Source organism: Amblyomma mixtum, chromosome 7 (assembly GCF_055824585.1).
Source record: "Amblyomma mixtum isolate Tamu chromosome 7, ASM5582458v1, whole genome shotgun sequence".
Classification (NCBI taxonomy): domain Eukaryota; kingdom Metazoa; phylum Arthropoda; class Arachnida; order Ixodida; family Ixodidae; genus Amblyomma; species Amblyomma mixtum.
Window position 1 is genome coordinate 18,004,534 of NC_143018.1, and position 20,851 is coordinate 18,025,384.

At 53.4% G+C, this 20,851-nt stretch overlaps 1 protein-coding gene across 1 annotated transcript; it reads right to left on the reverse strand.

Moving 5' to 3' along the window:
• Positions 1-13,024: 13,024 nt before the first annotated feature.
• LOC149335127 (uncharacterized) lies at positions 13,025-18,091 on the reverse strand. Its single transcript, XM_089551799.1, has one exon. It carries the CDS (start codon positions 18,033-18,035, stop codon positions 16,767-16,769), a length of 1,269 nt encoding a protein of 422 aa, XP_089407925.1. The 5' UTR covers positions 18,036-18,091; the 3' UTR covers positions 13,025-16,766.
• Positions 18,092-20,851: the final 2,760 nt, after the last annotated feature.

Sequence of the window (20,851 nt, forward strand, 5' to 3'; positions counted from 1 at the left end):
TGCCAGCGTTACGATGGATCTCGTTCTCGAAGTCGTCAACGAAGTTCTCGCAAATAGACACCTTTAGCTTACCGTGTACCTTTTTACCGCTAGCGGAATACCGGGAGCCCGCCTAACGCCGCTGAGTAGGCGCTGATTTGTCCCAACGCTTCAGGCGCGCGCGCAGCTGCCGGGCACGTGGCGCCATCTGGCGACGTCAAGGAGATTTGCGCATGCATTGGCTGCGTCTCAGTGATTTGTGGCTTCTCTGGTCCTAGAGTTGCTAGAACCATTGGTTCTAGCAACACTGCTTTGTCCTATGACGTCATCATGCTTGTACTTGCGAGTTTGGCCTGTGGCGGCGATACCTGTATTTTGGTTCTTGATCTTTTCTACGTTACAAGAGCTTTGTTGTCAGTATGAGTGGCGTTTTTGTAATCAGGAGCTGGTATTCTGTCGATACAAGCCAACTTCAATTTCTCCTCAGTGTCCCTTTAATGTTGAAACATCGTGTATGCCTTCAATAATAAGTTCAATTCCTGTGTGAGCGAAGACTGAACTCATTTGTCAGAGGCTTTGAATTGACAATGTTTCTATCAATTTCTAGATACATGGCCTCTTGTTAAGGTGTTCATTGTTTCTACTTTTCTACACGACAAGCGAATTGTTTCTTTCGAGGTATACCAAAGTGTTTTAAAAGGGTTAGTAACCGTCCCTTTTGCTCTGCTGAAGCATGTGTATTGTATGAAAAGTTGCGCGACAGCCTTAAAAAAAACGGCTTCTAATGTTCGCACCTTGCTTAAGGTCCCAAATCATTCCTACTGTGTTTTTGTTTTATTTTACGGCAGATATTGCGCGCTGAAGTTCAGAACTATCTGCACTTTTGATAAAGTTTACAGTGCCTATTTTTCTCCGTTAGGTGCCTAAAATGCAATTTTAGCCGCCTATTTATGGCGCCTAAAACGTGGTTTTTAGTGCCTAAAACTAAGGCCTCTAACTCTAAGCATGGTGAGTTTTCCAATGCCACTACCAGCTTATGAGGCTTCACATGGACTACGGGGGACGGAGTTTACGCAAATGGGCGTTATAATTCGAACGCCAGAAAACAATTTTTCTGACGCAAACACGCTTTGACGGATACGCGCTTCGATCCGGCACCGAAATTTTCAAGATATTTTCAAGAATCGAAACCCATAACCCATGAGGACGGGTAGTTTCGGAATGCTCGACAAGAATTTCGACGTCAATTTGGCGTCATGTTCGCCATCACGTTCGCCGTGGTTCCCAGGTGATGTTCACCTGAACCTGCCAAGAATGAGATCTAAAAATCTAGCAGCCGCTTCGCTCAGCTAGGCCAGGATACACGTAGCGAAAGCAGTTTCGTCTACTGACGTTTCGGTAGTGACACGCCGTCGTTGTCGTTCAGCCGCTTGGTGGTGTCTCTTCGCGAGACGTTCCTCTCGTTCTTCGGGCGTCTGGGCCGCCAGCTTAGCCTTTCTCGCCTCGTTTTCACGCTGTCCGCCGGCCTTGTACCATGCGGCCTTGTACACTCAATTTCACGCAGCCTGTAACGCTGCCGTGACGAGCACGGCGCTCTCCTTCTTCCATAGTGCGCGTCTGAGGAGCCAGCGCATCGCTTCCGGCTTATATCCGAGCTGCGCGGCGCGACTCTGAGCATGCCATCGTTGCCATGGTGCTGGGTGCCTTGGTAACGACGCATGGGCAGTAGTGGCTTTTGGCAAGCGCCGCGAAATGCGCTTCTTCTAGACTAGTGTAGCTTTCGCTACAAAAGTGTTTCGTGCCTAAAAGCAGCTTCGAATGACAAGATTTCATATAACTTGAATGCGTGCATTTAATTTGAAGATTTGATGAGACGGAAAGTTTAGGAACAAATCAGAGTTCATTAGCAGCGCGCACTAAAGCAAATGGCGACGACCTCGGCTGTTGCATGAAAGATACACTGCGCGGCAACCACAGGAAAATGAAGAGGGCGATGCTGGCCAGGCAGCTCCCGTTTCTTAATTTTTGTGTGCAGCAACGGTGGCTGAGGCAGGTAGTTACCTCTAGCACGAATACTTTCAGTAGCGGCCGGCTTCACATAGTACCACGACCCGTTTAAGAAAGCTACTTACCTGTGTTGAAATGGGCAAGCGTTCCCCGCAAGAAAAATTATCCTGTCCATTCATGTTATTCACTAAACGCTCAACATCGTGCGCTCTCCATTTCTGCAGCGCAGTCTACCTACTGCGGTTTTATTCCATCAAAGAGTCCATACGAACAGTGCAGATATGGCACAAATTGAATTCCACATGCAGCTCCTATCCCGAACTCTTGTTAGCTTACTAATATTTTTTATGTCTACCGAGAAAAGCTTCGTAAGTTCGGATTCGGACGCTAGGTAGTTGACCTTCCGAAAAATATCATCTTTATTATGAGGCCATTCATGAATTTCAAGGTTTTACGCCAGCAATACTCTCCGAGGCTATAACGCGTTAGCGTTGAGACTCCCTTTCTGCAGAAAGTTCAGCCTCGGTGTTGAGCGATGAAGCAGGTATCCCACATGTAACCTAAGTCACGTGACTTAATAATAATGTTTATTCTGTCACCATGCAGTACATGATGGAAGGGTGTCCATGGTAAAACTTGTCTTCCGGCAGCTTGACTACGCCACGGGCATTCGGACTTAACAGTTGGGGGCATACAGTGGTGGCTAACAACATGAGATAATACAATGCGTACAATAGACAATTATACGCCGCTTAGGCACAATTATACAACAACATATAAAACAAAACAAACGCCAAAAAAAAAAGCAATACTGGTTGTTACACAGTTCGCAGTGAAGATAAAACAAAAATAAAGCTAGAGCCAACGTCACGGGACGTCATGACAACCTGGCCGCCGTGGCAGGTGGCAGTAAATTTATTGATTGGTTGCGAGAGGCTGCTCGGGGAGAGCAATCTGGACATCAGTGGGAAACTTCCATACACACAATTGTTCAGCAAATGCAGACGCCAGCGCCACTTCCATCCATATGCCGCCGCGGTGGCTCAGTGGCTATGGTGCTCGGCTGCTGGCCCGAAAGACGCGGGTTCGATCCCGGCTGCGGCGGCTGAATTTATTTGGAGGAGAAATTCGAGGCCCGTGTACTGTGCGATGTCAGTGCACGTTAAAGAACCCAGCTGGTCGAAATTTCCGGAGCCCTCCACTACGGCGTCTCTTATAGCCTTAGTCGCTCTGGGACGTTAAAACCCCATAAACAAACCAAACCAACTTCCATCCATATCGTCTGCAGGGACGCTAACTTAGCATCGTGCCGTCGTCATGAATGAGGTTTCAATCAGAAAAAGCTTCATCCCCGAGCGGGATTCAAACCACTACCAGCAAAGAAGAGCAGCTTCGTATCACGATTCCTCGGGCAATTCGGCTACAGCCACAGTCTTATAACGCGGGACGTGTGTGCGCAGAAATCCTTCAATGTTAAACATCAGTTCACCTTCAGTCGCCAGGTGCGCTGCAGGAGGTGAAACCGAAACAAGCCCGAGCTTCTCACCTCTGGCCAGGGTCTTACAAGCCCCACCGATTGTTGTGTTTGAAACAGCCGCCTGTCGGAGCAGTGGCGCATCCCCGCGATCTATCAACGTAAAGTACAGAATTACCATGTTCGCTACGTGATACGCAGAGGACCCCAAAAGGCTGAAGGCATCCAATAACGTTATCGCGTGATACTATTAAGGCGGTGCTCTTAAGTGTGTCCTCATGTTTTACCTACCGTCTTATCTTCAACACTTTCACAATGGTGCGGTCTGCTTTACCTTCTCAACCCTCTCTTTGAATACTGCAGTCCCAGTTGACTCTTGGTTTTATCTTTAATAAATAAATATCACATTGGTCGAGCAGGTGTTGAACAGGCTATTCTACCTTGACGACCATGTCCATGAAAGATAGAATAACTATCTAGTTAATTTCTGCTATCCCGATAAGCTTGCTCCTACTTCTGTCAGAACACTTTTAAGCTCGGCTTCTTTTTCTTGTGCAAACTCGGAAAATTTTTTCCCCTCTCGTAGCAACAAAACATGAGATGTTTGGCGCTTCCAATTTTTGAAGCGAAAAGCTTCACTACGAGGTTCGGAGCCGAGCTTCGCGCATGCCGTAAGCGACGCAGCCGTGCACTACTGCACATGTGCGCCGCCTTCTCACCGCCGCTACTACTGCGCGCGCTCTTCTCCTCCCTGCCGTTTGACCTTTCGTTGCAGCCTCGTGTTGCCCGCGTCGCAGCCGGCAACCCTCCTCTCCGCATTCCTGCGGGCAGTTTTAACCGCGCCGATTTCCGTCTCCTCCCCCGCCTCCATATAGGCAGTGTGTGGACGGACGTCAAACCAAGCACAACTGAAGCTTTTCGCTTGTGTATCCAGGCTTAACCAGAGCTAAGCCACTGCCTAATTTTTTCCTCTTCCCATCTAAAGCGTTACAAAGTGACTGGCAATTCCGGGGCTAAGATAAGATCAATAATCGCATTCGCAGCTTCTGAAAAACAGTATTCTTTAGAAGCACCTCGTTACAAAGTAAAAACAACTCGGAATATTACATAGAAGAAATGTACTCACAAACACAGCAACTTAGGAAGAAAAGCGGTTAGAAATATGCAGCAACAGCAAGCACAAGAACGATGATGTGCACAGATGGATGGAAAACTTTATTAAGCAAGTGAGTTTGGACCGTACAAGGTCTCAGGGCCACCGCACAGCCCTCACATTACGCGCATGTGTCCAGGCCTCGTAGGGCCATGGCACTGGCACCCCGGTTCACACAGCGAAGTTGCGCGTCCGGGTCCTGCGACGCAAGGAGGGCCTCCCATTCCTCCCATGTACCGATGGCGGGCTGTCCCTGCGGGGGAGGATCGGCAGGGCAGCCGAAGAGGATGTGGTCCAGGGTGGCGTGCGGTTCTCCGCAGAGAGTGCACTCTGGGGAAACATGGCGGAAGTGGGATAGAAGCTGAGGGGTAGGAAGAGTTCGGGTCTGGAGTCGCCTCCAGAGGATTTGTTGGGAGTGGGATAGGCGGGGGTGGGGAGGGGGATAGAGTCGACGGGCAAGGCGTGCTTGTTGAGTTAGTTCTGAGAACGTGTGTGCCCGCTCCCTCGAGAAATCCCGGCTGGGGTCGCCATTTGCCCGGCAAATAAGTCCTCGGGCTATGTTATCGGCGGCCTCATTTCCGGGATTGCCAGAGTGAGCCGGCACCCACACGAGCTCAATACGCCTATCGGGATTTAGGGTGCACATTCTCAATGTCTGCCACGCGGGGGGATGGACGCGTCCGCGGGCGAAGTTAAGAATGGCTGTTTTGGAATCGCTTAGTATATAAGCCGCATTGGTTTGGGCAATGGCTATTGCTATAGCTGCTTCCTCTGCTTCTTCCGGGGTACAAGGTGGGTCTATGAAATGAGTAAATGGGGGGGCTGCTGGATGATAAGCCACAGCTACTGAACGGTTTGTACCACACGCGGCGTCCACCCAGCGCACATCCTCTAAAGTGCCATATTCTTTATGGAGAGCTTTGGCTCGCGCGACTCGGCGGGATTGATGGTATTCAGGGTGGACATTCTTAGGAAGGGGTTTCAGGATAAGCGCGGAGTGTATGGCTCGAGGGAGAGAGATGAAGTCTGTCGTGTGTGCCGGTATGCGAATTCCCAGAGAATCCAGTATATATCGTCCAGTTTCCGTGCCAGCCAGACGAAGGTACTGTGTGTAGCGATGTGCATCTATAAGTTCTTGTATAGTGTTGTGCATTCCTAATTTTATGAGTCTGTCCGTGCTAGTACTCTTTGGTAGGTTTAGCGCTGCTTTGGTAGCCATGCGGATAAGAGCATTGATCTTGTCTTTATCCGAACAGGAGAGGTTCAGGTAAGGAGTGGCGTAAAGAATGCGGCTGAGCACAAAGGCATGCAGCACCTTGAGATTATCTGCTTCGTCTAGACCGGCTCGTGAATGTGAAACCCTTCTAAGAAGATTGATGACGGAGTAAGTGGACTGTTTTAGTGCTTTCAGGGTAAGGTTGTTTTTCCCCGTGTCCTGTAAATGCAGGCCAAGAATGCGGAGGGTAGGTGTTTGCGGTATGGGAGTGTCATGCAGGTAGATAGTGATGGGGGAGGTAGGGACGCGCCGCGGGCGGATTATGAGGAGTGCTGACTTTGTGGGGGAGCATTCAAGCCCAATGTTTGCCGCATGAGTAGCGATAGTTGTAGCGGCTTCCTGAAGGGTCGATTCTATGTCTCCATCCGAGCCGTATGTGGTCCAAACCGTTATATCATCCGCGTAAAGTGTGTGTCCTAAGTGCGGGATGTGGCTGAGAGCCTTGGCCAGGGGGATGAGGGTGAGGTTGAAGAGGAAGGGAGATAACACCGCCCCTTGCGGGGTACCAATGTTGCCAAGCGTGAAGGGGGGGGTCTGTATATCGTCTATGTGCAGTGAGGCTGTGCGACCGTTTAAGAAGGCCCGGATATAGTTGTAGGTCTTAGGCCCCAACTGCAGCTCTTGGATGCCCTGCAGGATGGCGCTGTGTGTAACTTTGTCGAATGCTTTGGTGAGGTCGACTGCCAGGATTGCTCTGGTGTGATGTAACATGTCATTGAGGATAGCGTGTGAAATCTGCAGTAGGGCGTCCTGTGCCGAGAGGTGAGATCGAAATCCTACCATAGTATGGGGATATAGTCCATGGGATTCCATGTGTTGCGTGAGACGGGTGAGGATGACATGCTCAAACAGTTTGCCCAAGCACGAAGTCAGCGAAATGGGACGGAGGTTTTGGGCGTTAATGGGCTTGTTTGGTTTAGGAATGAAAATTATTTTCCCGTGCTTCCATTCAGCAGGTAGCGCCCCCATTTCCCAGCACTCATTGAAGTAGTCGGTGAGAAGGGAAATTGAACGGTCATCTAGATTTCTGAGCATGACATTTGTGATTTGATCCTCCCCAGGGGTTGAGTTTCGGAGCTTGATAAGGGCTGCTCTGACTTCAACCTCCATAATGGGGTCGTCGAGGGACGGTTGATCGGGGCCTACATAGTCGGGATATGATACAGCTTGGCCCATAGTGGTATAAGTTGATTGGAGTTGGTGTAACAGTGCTTGATGATTTTGACGATTTTTATGGGTAAGTCTTTTTAGTGCGAGCCGAGTTTGCTTTTTAGCTTGAGTGGGGTCTATCATATGTCGCAAAAGATGCCAGGCCCTGGTGGAGGAGAGATTACCTCGTAATCCGTCACATAATTGGTGCCAGTTAGATTTACTGAGTGCGGCACTGTGTTCTTCTATTTGTTTCTGTAGTTGCGCTAATTTTAGCTTAAGTTTCCGATTTTGCTTCTGGGTTTTCCAGCGTGTGAGGATACTGTTTTGAGCTTGGAGTAGGTGCGCTAAGCGACTGTCTGCAACGGGAGTCTCGGGGGTGGCGTCTAATGTTTGCGTGAATGCCTGGACATCTTGTTTCAGCTCTGTCATCCATGTGTGGAGGTTAAAGGGGGATTCTAATGTTTTGGCCTCTCTGTGCTTCCGAAGATTATCCCAGCTGGTAATCCTGACACGGTAGTTTTTAGCTTTTATGGCGAAATCAAGCTGTATATTTATGATATAATGATCACTGCCCAGGGCCTCATTTGAGTTTGTCCACACTGGTGTGGGAAGGTTGCGACCAAAAGTAAGATCTGGGCTTGTGTCGGCAGTGACACTATTGCCGATTCTTGTAGGTGTGCTCAGATCATTATATATGGACAGGCCGTGCATCTGAAGGGTGTTGCGCAATTCCGCTCCTCTCTTGTTAGTGCGTGTGTACCCCCAGTCTACATGTGCGCAGTTGAAATCCCCTAATATAATGAGGGGGTCCTTTTTTGCAGCGTTGGAGGCGGCTTTAATTAGAGAGATTAAATCTGAGACCGGTTGCCTCGGAAGGAGGTAACAGTTGAGGATGAAGAGAGGTTGAGATCTGTGAGTGGAGGGGATTAATTCTAGGAATGTGTGAGCTACCGGCGAGGTTAGTACATGACAAGTGTATGGTACGAGATGTTGGAGATACGTGGTAACCCTGGGGTTTGGAGTGGTGTCAGAGGGTACCAGAGCGTATCCTGGCAGCGATAAATTTGTGCCAGCATCCTGAAGTGCTACTATATCAGGGGGTGTGGAGGAAGCAGAGAGGAGCTGCTGCAGGGGGTCTCGTTTGCGACGAAACCCCCTGCAGTGCACAGAGTTTTAAAGAAAAAAGCTGACTCGGAAATCGTGTCAACCTGCAAGACTTGGACGCCGGGATTACACGCGCTGCCGCTCGTATCACCACCACCGTTGAGCTAATGTCACATATGTACACGTCCTTACATACTGCACACTCAAAAAGCGGAGTGTCATGTGTTGCCACTTTTAACACTGCGCACTAACAGCGGGGCAGATTTCCTTCCATAGGAAAGCACATGCAGAGCGTCTGACACGGCGCGGCTACCGGGCGAGGAAAAAACAACTTCAAGCCAGTCTTCTCGATGCATGCAAAGGCCCACTGTTGTTGCGCCCCTGGTGGGCGCACTTCTACACGCCGAAAGAAACGCCGTAGGGTAGTACGGGATAAGCTCTAACCGCCTGTATGCCTGCAGCAGCTCGCGACGCTTACGGACACTGAAGTTGGCCAACACACCGCCACATGCGGCTCTGTCCAAGGCGCTCCATCACGATAACGTGCAACACGAACCCGGCGATTAAGATTGTCTTCATTTGATGGTGTTGATCTCTTTTATAATCAGTTCTGGTAATTCACCCATATCCAGACCTGCATCGATGACAGCAAGCATACACATGTTTTGCAGCGTCGGTGCTAAGTGCAACACGTGCAGATCCGTCAGCTCCTCTTCCGCCTCAGAGATGTCCTCGAGATCGTCTTCCTCCTCAAGGCTGGGTGGAGGCCCGAATCCACCGAAGACCAACACCCTCTCTCCAAGCACACAGCAGCCGGGCGAGTGCCTAGCACACGGGCCTGATCCACTGGGCGTTACTTTAGTCCAGCACGACTTTTCAATGTCATACTTGTGCATATCTCCAAAGTAGGTGTTCAGCATTTCGTTGTAGCCACCGAAGATATACAGCTGTCTCTCGTACACGAAGGCACCGTGACACTCGCGCCCCGCCGGGGCCACGCCTTGCACTTGTGGGCGCACCCACGTCGCAGTGGTCGTTTCCAGATAATATAAGCAATTGTCATAAGGATTGTCGGGTCGTGAGAATTCTAGGTTGCCACCCCAAATGTACAAGCGGGTTCCGATGGCGGTCGCCGTGTGGTAGTAGCGCCCGAGGGGGGCCTCTCCGCTGGTCGGGACCCGATGCCACTCTAGGGTCTCGAGGTCCAGAAAACGTACAAGGTTCGATGAATCTGTGTGGAATCCACCAAAAATGTACATCCGGTGACCAAGCACGCACGCCGAGAGGTTACCATCCGCTATAGGTACTTCGCCTCTTACCTCCGGACGGCCCCATGTCAAGGTTTGGGTATCGAAGCGGTAGAGGCCGGTAACCTCTGGGCTGATGTGCTGTACGCCCCACAGGTAGGCGCAGTGGCCGTAGGCTACAACGCTGCGGCCCACGATGGTAATCGGCTCATCTTCGGGTAGTGACCGAGTATGTATTCTATCCCACCGGTACGAGACGGGGTCGAAGGTATACACGACGACGAAGAAGCCTGAGATTTCATCACTGTCCGGGTAGCAGGTGTCGACAGAGTCGAACGAGTAAACCTTCCCTTCGATGGTGAGCGACGTTTCGTAAAGGAGTTCTGGAATACGGTTGAGCCGCGCCGTCCACATCGTTCGATGGCAACCAGTTCTTGCGAAAAGGATATCGGGCCGCTTTGTCGGTCGGTCGGTCGGTCGGTCGGTCGGTCGGTCGGTCGGTCGGTCGGTCGGTCGGTCGGTCGGTCGGTCGGTCGGTCGGTCGGTCGGTCGGTCGGTCGGTCGGTCGGTCGGTCGGTCGGTCGGTCGGTCGGTCGGTCGGTCGGTCGGTCGGTCGGTCGGTCGGTCGGTCGGTCGGTCGGTCGGTCGGTCGGTCGGTCGGTCGGTCGGTCGGTCGGTCGGTCGGTCGGTCGGTCGGTCGGTCGGTCGGTCGGTCGGTCGGTCGGTCGGTCGGTCGGTCGGTCGGTCGGTCGGTCGGTCGGTCGGTCGGTCGGTCGGTCGGTCGGTCGGTCGGTCGGTCGGTCGGTCGGTCGGTCGGTCGGTCGGTCGGTCGGTCGGTCGGTCGGTCGGTCGGTCGGTCGGTCGGTCGGTCGGTCGGTCGGTCGGTCGGTCGGTCGGTCGGTCGGTCGGTCGGTCGGTCGGTCGGTCGGTCGGTCGGTCGGTCGGTCGGTCGGTCGGTCGGTCGGTCGGTCGGTCGGTCGGTCGGTCGGTCGGTCGGTCGGTCGGTCGGTCGGTCGGTCGGTCGGTCGGTCGGTCGGTCGGTCGGTCGGTCGGTCGGTCGGTCGGTCGGTCGGTCGGTCGGTCGGTCGGTCGGTCGGTCGGTCGGTCGGTCGGTCGGTCGGTCGGTCGGTCGGTCGGTCGGTCGGTCGGTCGGTCGGTCGGTCGGTCGGTCGGTCGGTCGGTCGGTCGGTCGGTCGGTCGGTCGGTCGGTCGGTCGGTCGGTCGGTCGGTCGGTCGGTCGGTCGGTCGGTCGGTCGGTCGGTCGGTCGGTCGGTCGGTCGGTCGGTCGGTCGGTCGGTCGGTCGGTCGGTCGGTCGGTCGGTCGGTCGGTCGGTCGGTCGGTCGGTCGGTCGGTCGGTCGGTCGGTCGGTCGGTCGGTCGGTCGGTCGGTCGGTCGGTCGGTCGGTCGGTCGGTCGGTCGGTCGGTCGGTCGGTCGGTCGGTCGGTCGGTCGGTCGGTCGGTCGGTCGGTCGGTCGGTCGGTCGGTCGGTCGGTCGGTCGGTCGGTCGGTCGGTCGGTCGGTCGGTCGGTCGGTCGGTCGGTCGGTCGGTCGGTCGGTCGGTCGGTCGGTCGGTCGGTCGGTCGGTCGGTCGGTCGGTCGGTCGGTCGGTCGGTCGGTCGGTCGGTCGGTCGGTCGGTCGGTCGGTCGGTCGGTCGGTCGGTCGGTCGGTCGGTCGGTCGGTCGGTCGGTCGGTCGGTCGGTCGGTCGGTCGGTCGGTCGGTCGGTCGGTCGGTCGGTCGGTCGGTCGGTCGGTCGGTCGGTCGGTCGGTCGGTCGGTCGGTCGGTCGGTCGGTCGGTCGGTCGGTCGGTCGGTCGGTCGGTCGGTCGGTCGGTCGGTCGGTCGGTCGGTCGGTCGGTCGGTCGGTCGGTCGGTCGGTCGGTCGGTCGGTCGGTCGGTCGGTCGGTCGGTCGGTCGGTCGGTCGGTCGGTCGGTCGGTCGGTCGGTCGGTCGGTCGGTCGGTCGGTCGGTCGGTCGGTCGGTCGGTCGGTCGGTCGGTCGGTCGGTCGGTCGGTCGGTCGGTCGGTCGGTTAGCCTCAAGTAGAATGGCACATACCACACTACGGGGGAGTGTTCAAGACACAGGAGGTGAAGGCCGCTTTGTTCCTTTCCAGCCAACGGCCATGTGCTGAAATCTTCTACTTCTTCTCCACAGTAAATCAAACCTGGTGGTGGGCGTTATTCGCTTTTTTTCGTCCTTTGTTTCACAGAGCGAGCTGCTGGTGCGCCGCCTGGTGGAATCACGCCGTGGTCGGTTATGTTCATAGCTGCACGCAAAGAACAGAGGAGGAAGACGCGATGGAAGGCTGTCGTCCGAAATGGCACGAGGCGGGGGGATGCGCGCTGCAGAGTGGGCGGCGCATGGGCGTGCGAGCGCGAGACTTTTCGTCTTTTCCCTCTAGCTTTCTACAGAAAGGTAAACCAGCGCAAAACACTGGACGAAGGAAGAAAACGACACACAACGCGCTGAGTAGCAACTGAAGTTCAATCCGCCAGAAGCGAAATATAATTGTTTAGAATGTCGTACCACCTTGCCCATGCTTCTGCCTTTACCTTTGTTGAGGGCCCTGTTCGGTCACACACCAGAAGTAATTGGCCGTTAGTCTAATAAACACTTTGTCTTATTGCTTCGCATGCCACAGATATTACGGGCCATGTAGACGCTGAAGGCCTGCAGGAGGACGGAAATTTTCGGCCGGAGGCAGAGAGTCCCCGAAGATCTTGCTCGACGTGCGTAACAGGCCAGAAGAAAATACGAACATCGAAGCTAGGCTTTGAGTGTAAATGATGAGTGTATATTGAGTGTCTATCCTGGTGATTTCATATTTACTAATAGATTGATCGCTTAGCGGAGCCTATCCGATGTCTCCTCAAGAAGTCGGGCGAGCGCACAGCTCGAACCTCGAAGTCTACTTGTCCTCTGCTCTCCGCGTTTGCAGAAACACAAGGAGCAGACGTGTCCGGGCAGATGACACGCCGTCTGCAAAAACTCCGCCTTTGGAAAAAGGCATCAACGAATGCCTTCCACGAGAAAAGGAAACTGTTGTGTTGTGGTTCATGGGTTTTCTGTACTTGTTTCGGTTTTGTGGATTGTCTTGGATTCTGTCTTATGATGTCATTTCATATATATATATATATATATATATATATATATATATATATATATATACACATATATATATGGTTGGTTGGTTGGTTGGTTCGATCCCGGCCGCGGCGGCTGAATTTCTTTGGAGGAGAAATTCGAGGCCCGTGTACTGTGCGATGTCAGTGCACGTTAAAGAACCCCAGGTGGTCGAAATTTCCGGAGCCCTCCACTACGGCGTCTCTCATAGCCTTAGTCGCTTTGGGACGTTAAACCCCATAAACCAACCACATATATATATATACATATATATATACACATATATATATATATATATATATATACCGTGTTCTGCGACTTTATCGGCACAGGTTTGAAAAATTCTCCCGCCACAACCGTTGGCTCGTTTGTGGTGAAACCGCGCACAAAGCTTCCTTATTGTTGTCCGTTTTAAGGAATAGTAAGTATAAAAGTGGTACTTACTAGGTTTGGTGACGCGAGATGCGAAACAAGAAGCAACAAGAAGCCTATATATATATATATATTGTAATGGGTTTTTCGGGTACAACGCACAAAGCACAGCTCGACACAAAGCACAAAGCGCGGAACGGCGTTCACCGACAGGCACTGGTTCCAACGGCACCAACAGGAAGCGCGTGCTCGCCGAGAGCAGTCCCGCTGGCGCGCGGGCACTTCTTCATCACAATGGCCCCCGGCGAAGGAGGAGCCATCCTGGCTACTCACGGCGTGGTACACATCACGGGTTCGTGGTAGGGCTTGAGGCGGCTGATGTGAACGGTTTCACGGCCACGGCGGCGGTGGTCAGAGGAGGGTGTCAAAGGTTCCACAACGTAGTTCACGGGGAACTCTGACAGACAACACGGTAGGGGCCGGGATATTTGGTGAGGAACTTGGACGACAGGCCAGGAGGAGCAGAAGGGACCCAGAGCCAAACAAGGGAGCCGGCGGGTAGGTGGGCAAAGGGTTGACCAGAATCACGCCGTTCTTTCTGACGATGTTGGTCGTCAGACGTGAGGGATCGGGCTAGTTGGCGGCATTCTTCGGCGTACTTGGCGATTTCAGAAGCAGGCGAGCAGTCAGATGCGTCAGGATGGTAGGGGAGAATGGTGTCAATCAAGCAGGTAGGTTCGCGTCCATAAAGGAGGAAGAATGGCAAAAACCCTGTAGTAGACTGGACGGCAGTATTGTAGGCGTACGTCACAAATGGGAGTACGAGGTCCCAGTTAGAGTGGTCGGGAGTGACATACATAGTGAGCATGTCAACGAGCGTCCGATTAAACCTTTCGGTCAGCCCGTTCGTCTGAGGATGGTACGCCGTGCTTGTTCTGTGAACTACGCGACATTCTTGTAGAAGCGCCTGAACAACGTCGGATAAAAACACGCGGCCGCGATCGCTGAGAAGCTCGCGGGGAGCACCGTGGCGAAGAACGAGGTTGCGAAGAATGAAGAAAGCGACTTCTCTGGCTGTAGCCGTCGAAAGAGCGGACGTCTCGGCATAGCGCGTAAGATGGTCGACAGCGACGACAATCCAGCGGTGACCAGAAGTAGAAGGCGGCAGAGGCCCATAAAGGTCGATGCCCACACGATCAAACGGACGGGCAGGACAAGGTAAAGGCTGCAATGGCCCGGAAAGGCGCTGCGGTGGTGACTTGCGGCGTTGGCAGTCAAGGCATGAGCGAATATACTTTCGTAGAAAGGTATACATGCCGCGCCAGTAGTACCGGTGCCGAAGGCGCGTGTATGTTTTTAAGAGACCAGCATGGGCGTTCTGGGGTTCGGCATGAAAAGATGCGCAGACTTCAGCACGTAAATGGCGAGGTATGACAAGCAGCCATTTTCGACCATCTGGCATGTAATTCCGGCGATAAAGAAGGCCGTCTTGCAAAGTGAAATGGCGGGCTTGACGTCGAAGCGAGCGGGAAGGCGCTGACGTAGTGCGGCCGGAGAGGAGGTGCACGAGAGAGGTTATCCAGGCGTCTCTGCGCTGCTCCAGATGCATGTTTGGAGGGCGTAACGAAGAGAGCACGGGGTCAATGCTAGAGATTGTCGCATCGTTGGCAAGTAGCGGTGAGCGGGAGAGGGCATCGGCGTCAGAGTGCTTGCGTCCGGAACGGTAGATGACTCGAATGTCGTACTCCTGAAGTCGCAGTGCCCAACGACCAAGTCGGCCGGATGGATCCTTCAAGGACGACAGCCAGCATAAAGCATGGTGGTCGGTGACTACGTCGAAGGGGCGGCCGTAGAGATATGGTCGAAATTTGGTTATTGCCCACAAAATGGCCAAACATTCTTTTTCGGACACGGAGTAATTGATCTCGGCTTTAGAAAGTGTGCGGCTGGCATAGGCGACGACATATTCATGAAACCCAGGCTTCCGTTGTGCCAGCACAGCACCAATGCCAATGCCACTAGCATCCGTGTGAATCTCGGTCGGAGCGTCCGGGTCGTAATGGCGAAGTATGGGTGGTGAAGTAAGGAGCCGGCGCATTGTAGCGAAAGCATCATCACATTTGGAGCACCACGACGACAAGGAATTTTGGGCTTGAAGTCGCGTCAAAGGTGAAATGATGGTGGCGAAATTCCGGATGAAGCGGCAAAAATATGAGCATAGACCGATGAAACTCCGCAGTTCTTTGGGCGTGGACGGCTTTGGAAATTCGGCGACCGCACGAAGTTTTGCGGGATCCGGAAGGATGCCGTGTTAAGAGACGACGTGACCGAGGATGGTCAGTTGGCGAGCTCCGAAATGGCACTTTTTGAAATTTAATTGCAGCCCTGCGGTGGTGAGACAAGTGAGCACTTGGCGCAGGCGAGTCAGATGCGTCGAAAAGTCGGCCGAAAACACGACGACGTCGTCAAGGTAGCAGAGGCACGTCTTCCAGCGTAGGCCCCGCAGGACATTGTCCATCATTCTTTCGAATGTAGCAGGGGCATTGCAAAGCCCAAATGGCATGACGTTAAACTCATATAACCCATCAGGCGTGACGAATGCTGTTTTTGCGCGATCATCGTCGGCCATGGGTATTTGCCAATAACCAGATCTCAGATCGAGTGACGAAAAAAATTCTGCTCCTTGTAGGCAATCGAGGGCGTCATCTATGCGCGGCAGAGGATAAACGTCTTTCCGGGTTACAGTGTTCAGCCGTCGATAATCCACGCAAAATCGGATAGAGCCGTCTTTCTTTCGAACGAGAACGACCGGGGAAGACCATGGGCTCTTCGAGGGCTGTATAATCCCGCGCTCTAGCATGTCGTCCACTTGCTGGGTTATGACGCGACGCTCCGGAGCTGACACGCGATATGGTCGCTGGCGCAGAGGAGGATGGGTGCCAGTATCGATGGTATGGGTGACAGCGGAAGCACGGCCGAGTGGAGTTTGGCACGCATCAAAAGACGAACGAAATTCGCACAGAAGGGCGAACAGCTGGTCACGGCACGCCGAATGAAGGTCTCCATCGATAGCACTGTACAGAACATCAGAGGGTGGTCGGTGTGACAGGGGAGCCGGAGTGAGAGCATCGAGCGACGGTGTAGGAGCGGCGTGGGCGTCGTCAACGACTTGTAGAAGTTCAGCCGATGCTACGTAACCAATGCATTCACCACGAAGCAGAGTCAAAGGAGTGGGCAGATGATTGCTGATGAGCATGGTTGCGGTGCCAGAAGTCATTGTGAGGACAGCGAAGGGAAGCGGTAGGTTCCTGCGGCGAACGAACAATTCCGAGGGAGTAAAGAGTACAGCTGTGTCGGGTGGGTCGGCTGGAGAGATACAGGACAGGGAGACTACAACGGACGAGGAAGCAGGAAGTTCGACATCATGGGAAAGGAGAAATTTGTCCGGATACTCAGCGGTTTCGGCAGTGGAGTCGTCGGGTAGGACAGAGAGTGTGACTTCAGCACGGGCGCAGTCGACGACAGCAGAGTGTTCCGACAGAAAGTCCCACCCAAGAATGACGTCATGCGAGCAGGAGTAGAGTACCACAAACTCAATTGCGTAGATGACGTCTTGGATAGCAACTCGTGCAGTGCAAGCGGCGAGCGGCTGGATTTGCTGGGCGTCAGCAGTACGCAGTAAAATACCAGGGAATGGCGTCAGAACTTTCTTGATGCGGCGGCAAAATTTCGCGTCTATAACTGATACGGCTGCTCCGGTGTCTATCAAGGCACACGTCGCAACACCGTCTACTACTACATCAACGACATTGGCGGGGGACGTCAGAGGCCTTGTAAAGTTCGCCGAAGGCGCAGCTCTTGCCTCGTGAACTGCGCTCACTAGTTTTCCGCTTCACTGGGGCTGGCGCGGCGGCGCATCGGAGAGATGGAACGGCGCCGCGGAGAATGGGAGCGGTGCGGCGTTGCGGACTGGTTGTCAGTGGTGAACGCAGATGGTGGCGAACTAGGCTGCATGCGGTACCGCTGCGTGTGAGGTCCGTATGCTGAGTGCGTCATGACGTCAGTAGGCGGATAATAAGAGTGATTGCGGCAGTAGCGAGCGACATGTCCGGCAATGCCACAGGCAAAACAAATGGGCCTGTTGTCCCGAGTGCGCCATGGGCGACCGTAGGGCAGGGGGGCCGACGCCATGTGCGGCAACGATGGTGGGGCGGGAACCCGATACTGCCGGACAGGTCGTGGTGCCAAGGGCGGCGGAGCTGCTGTGGCGTCGGAGAAATTGCCCGTGGTATGAGGAGCCGGGCGGGACAGGACGGCGGCGTAGGTAAGCGGGGCAGCCACTGCCTGCTGGGGGACTGGTGGCACGGAATCCGCGATCTGCAGGGCGTCTGCGACCTGTGCCTGGATGGTCTGCTGAAAGGCCGGTGGAAGTGCTGGTGACGGAGCTGGGGGCGCATGCACGAGCGCGAGTTGACGTGCAACTTCTTCACGGGTAAACCGCTTCACCTCTTGTATGAACTGGGGTTCTCCAGCGACCATGGCATCCGCAGATAGTACCTCGGCCTGCCGCATAGGGCGACGAGCGAGGACGCGTTGCTTGCGCAGCTCCTCGTAGCTCTGGCACAAGCTGATGACGGAGGCAACGGTGTCCGGCTGCCTGGCAAGAAGCATCTGAAAGGCGTCCTCGTCGATGCCTTTCATAATGTGCTGGATCTTATCGGCTTCAGTCATCTCAGAATTGACGCGCTTGCACAGGTCTACGACGTCTTCCACGTAGCTGGTGAACGTCTCACCTGGCTGCTGCGACCGCTCACGCAAGCGCTGCTCAGCGCGGAGCTTGCGCACGCCAGGACGGCCAAATACCTCGGCAAAGCTCGTTTTGAAAGTCGACCAGGTGGTTATGTCTGCTTCATGGTTGCGGAACCACAGGTTGGCGACGTCAGCAAGGTAGAAAATAACGTTGTTAAGCTTCATGGTATCGTCCCAGCGGTTGTGCGTGCTTACCCGCTCGTAGGACGCCAGCCAATCTTCAACATCACTGTCACCTGTGCCGCTGAAGACAGCTGGGTCTCGCTGCCGAGGCATGCCAGCGCAGATAACAGGTGCTGGCGGAACCGATGACGGCGGCGGGGATGTGTTTCTCGGCATTTGGGTGGTAACGGTGCCGTTTCTCAGCTCCAGGACGGGATCAGAGTCCACCTCCACCACTTGTAATGGGTTTTTCGGGTACAACGCACAAAGCACAGCTCGACACAAAGCACAAAGCGCGGAGCGGCGTTCACCGACAGGCACTGGTTCCAACGGCACCAACAGGAAGCGCGTGCTCGCCGAGAGCAGTCCCGCTGGCGCGCGGGCACTTCTTCTTCATCACAATATATATATATATATATATATATATATATATATATATATAGGCTGTCTGCGTTCAATAATATCTGTATCTGTGGCATTCGGCCGCAGAATTCGGGCTGCGGCCGTGTATTTGTTTTTTCAGCCAGCGTCCGTCCCGGCGGACGCGGTTGTTGCGACGCGCGTCTTTACTCTCTCTTTTACTCTGTCCTCTTATCTTTGAACACTCTTCTATCTGCACGTAGCAGCGGTGGTGGCTCGGCTTGAGCCAGTGGGCAGGCCCGTGCACTTTCCTTTTCATCCTTCTCTCTGTCGCAACCAACCAACCAATAAAAATTCAGGGGGCACTTTGGCTCTCTAAAGTGCTGCAAGGCGAAAGCGTTTCCTGGCCACTGTTTTTATTGACATTTTATTTTTCATATTTTGTTATTTATTTTTTCCTCCTATTCTTAATTTTATTGTTTTTTATTTTTATTTCCACATCTTATTTTTATTTTGGTTTTATTTTTGTCTATTTTCCTTTTTTTATTTTTCTATTTTCCTTTTCTTTACTTTACTCCTTTTATTTTATTTATGAAGCCCATGCATTCACTAGATGCGCCTTTATTCATGCTGGAACCTTGAGCCTTTTAAGCATTGACGCCGAAAGGCGGACGAATCTGTCGACGCGTCTGTCGACACGGCTGCCGACGCGTCTGTCGACAGTTCTGCCGACGCGTTTGTCGACACTCCTGCCGACGCGTCTGCTAACGACAGTATGAGGCATTAAAGTCTTTCGCCTTAATATCTGTCCTCGCTTCGGCTAGCGCGGCTTCGGCCGCTTATCTGTTTTAAGCATGAAATGCTTTTAAGCATGAAATGCTTAAAGCCCCCGTTGTCGGTAGTGTGGTGACGTCACGCCGAGACCGAGAGCCATCATCTGGGCACTGAAATCCACTCATCCGGGCACTGAAATCCAGTCATCCGGGCACTGAAATCCAGTCATCCGGGCACTGAAATCCAGTCATCCGGGCACTGAAATCCACTCATCCGGGCACTGAATTCCAGTCATCCGGGCTCTGAAACGAGAACATCCGGGCACCGTACGAGACTTAACGAGATTTAACGAGACTCTGTAAGCCCTCCTACGCGACCGGCATGCAAGCGCCGGTTGGACTCCAAAGGAGTCACAAAAAATAACTGCTACCAGTGTCTTCTCAATGTTTATCAAGATATCAGTCGCTGTGCGTTTGATAATGCACGGAATTATAATTTCCGATTTCTAATAACGCGTGCAAAAAGCACATAAATGCCACGATACACTTTGTTGCCATACGTGATCTCTTAGGGGCTTCGCGCATCGAAACAAAGCCGCGCAGGCGCACAGGGGCCCGGGGGAGAAGCGCTGCGTTGAAAGGGCAAGGCATCGCGCCGAACGGGTGGTGGCGTTCCTCCCTTCCATTACGGTGTGGTTCGGGTGTCCACCGAGATGGCAGAGAATTACTGCTCCATTTCCTTTCCTCAAAAAAATCTCTGCCTCTCCCGTAAACGAGAGTAGAGTAAGCATGAAATGTTTACGGGCCTAATGTCATCTCGGTGGACACCCGAACCGCACCGTACAGGAAGGGAGGAACGCCACCACCCGTTCAGCGCGATGCCTTGCCATTTGGTTTTTTGAGGAAAGGAAATGGCGCAGTAATTCTCTGCCATCTCGGTGGACACCCGAACCGCACCGTAAAGCAAGGGAGGAACGCCACCACCCGTTCGGCGCGATGCCTTGCCCTTTGAACGCAGCGCTTCTCCCCCGGGCCCCTGTGCACCTGCGCAGCTTTGCTTCGATGCGCGAAGCCCCTAAGAGATCACGTACGACAACGAAGTGTACGTGGCATTTATGTGCTTTTTGCAGGCGTTATTAGAAATCGGAAATTATAATTCCGTGCATTATCAAACGCACAGCGCGACTGATATCTTGATAAACATTGAGAAGGCACTGGCAGCAGTTATTTTTTGTGACTCGTTTGGAGACCAACCGTTGCTTGCATGCCGGTCGCGTAGGAGGGCTTAGAGAGTCTCGTTAAATCTCGTTAAGTCTCGTACGGTGCCCGGATGTTCTCGTTTCAGAGCCCGGATGACTGGAATTCAGTGCCCGGATGACTCGATTTCAGTGCCCGGATGACTCGATTTCAGTGCCCGGATGACTCCATTTCAGTGCCCGGATGACTCGATTTCAGTGCCCGGATGACTCGATTTCAGTGCCCGGATGACTCGATTTCAGTGCCCGGATGAGTGGATTTCAGTGCCCGGATGAGTGGATTTCAGTGCCCGGATGATGGCTCTCGGTCTCGGCGTGACGTCACCACACTGCCGACAACGGGGGCTAAAAGCATTTCATGCTTAAAACGTTGCGTTCAAATGGCAAGGTATCGCGCTGAACGGGTGGTGGCGTTCCTCCCTGCCTGTACGGTGCGGTTCGGGTGTCCACCGAGATGACATTAGGCCCGTAAACATTTCATGCTTACTCTACTTTGGGTTACGGGAGAGGCAGAGATTTTAAGCATGAAATGCTTTTAGCTCCCGTTGTCGGCAGTGTGGTGACGTCACGCCGAGACCGAGATCCACTCATCCGGACACTGAAA

Coding starts and splice junctions, on each gene's coding strand:
- LOC149335127 (XM_089551799.1), bottom strand. CDS start 18,035: ATGCCGAGAAACACATCCCCGCCGCCGTCATCGGTTCCGCCAGCACCT.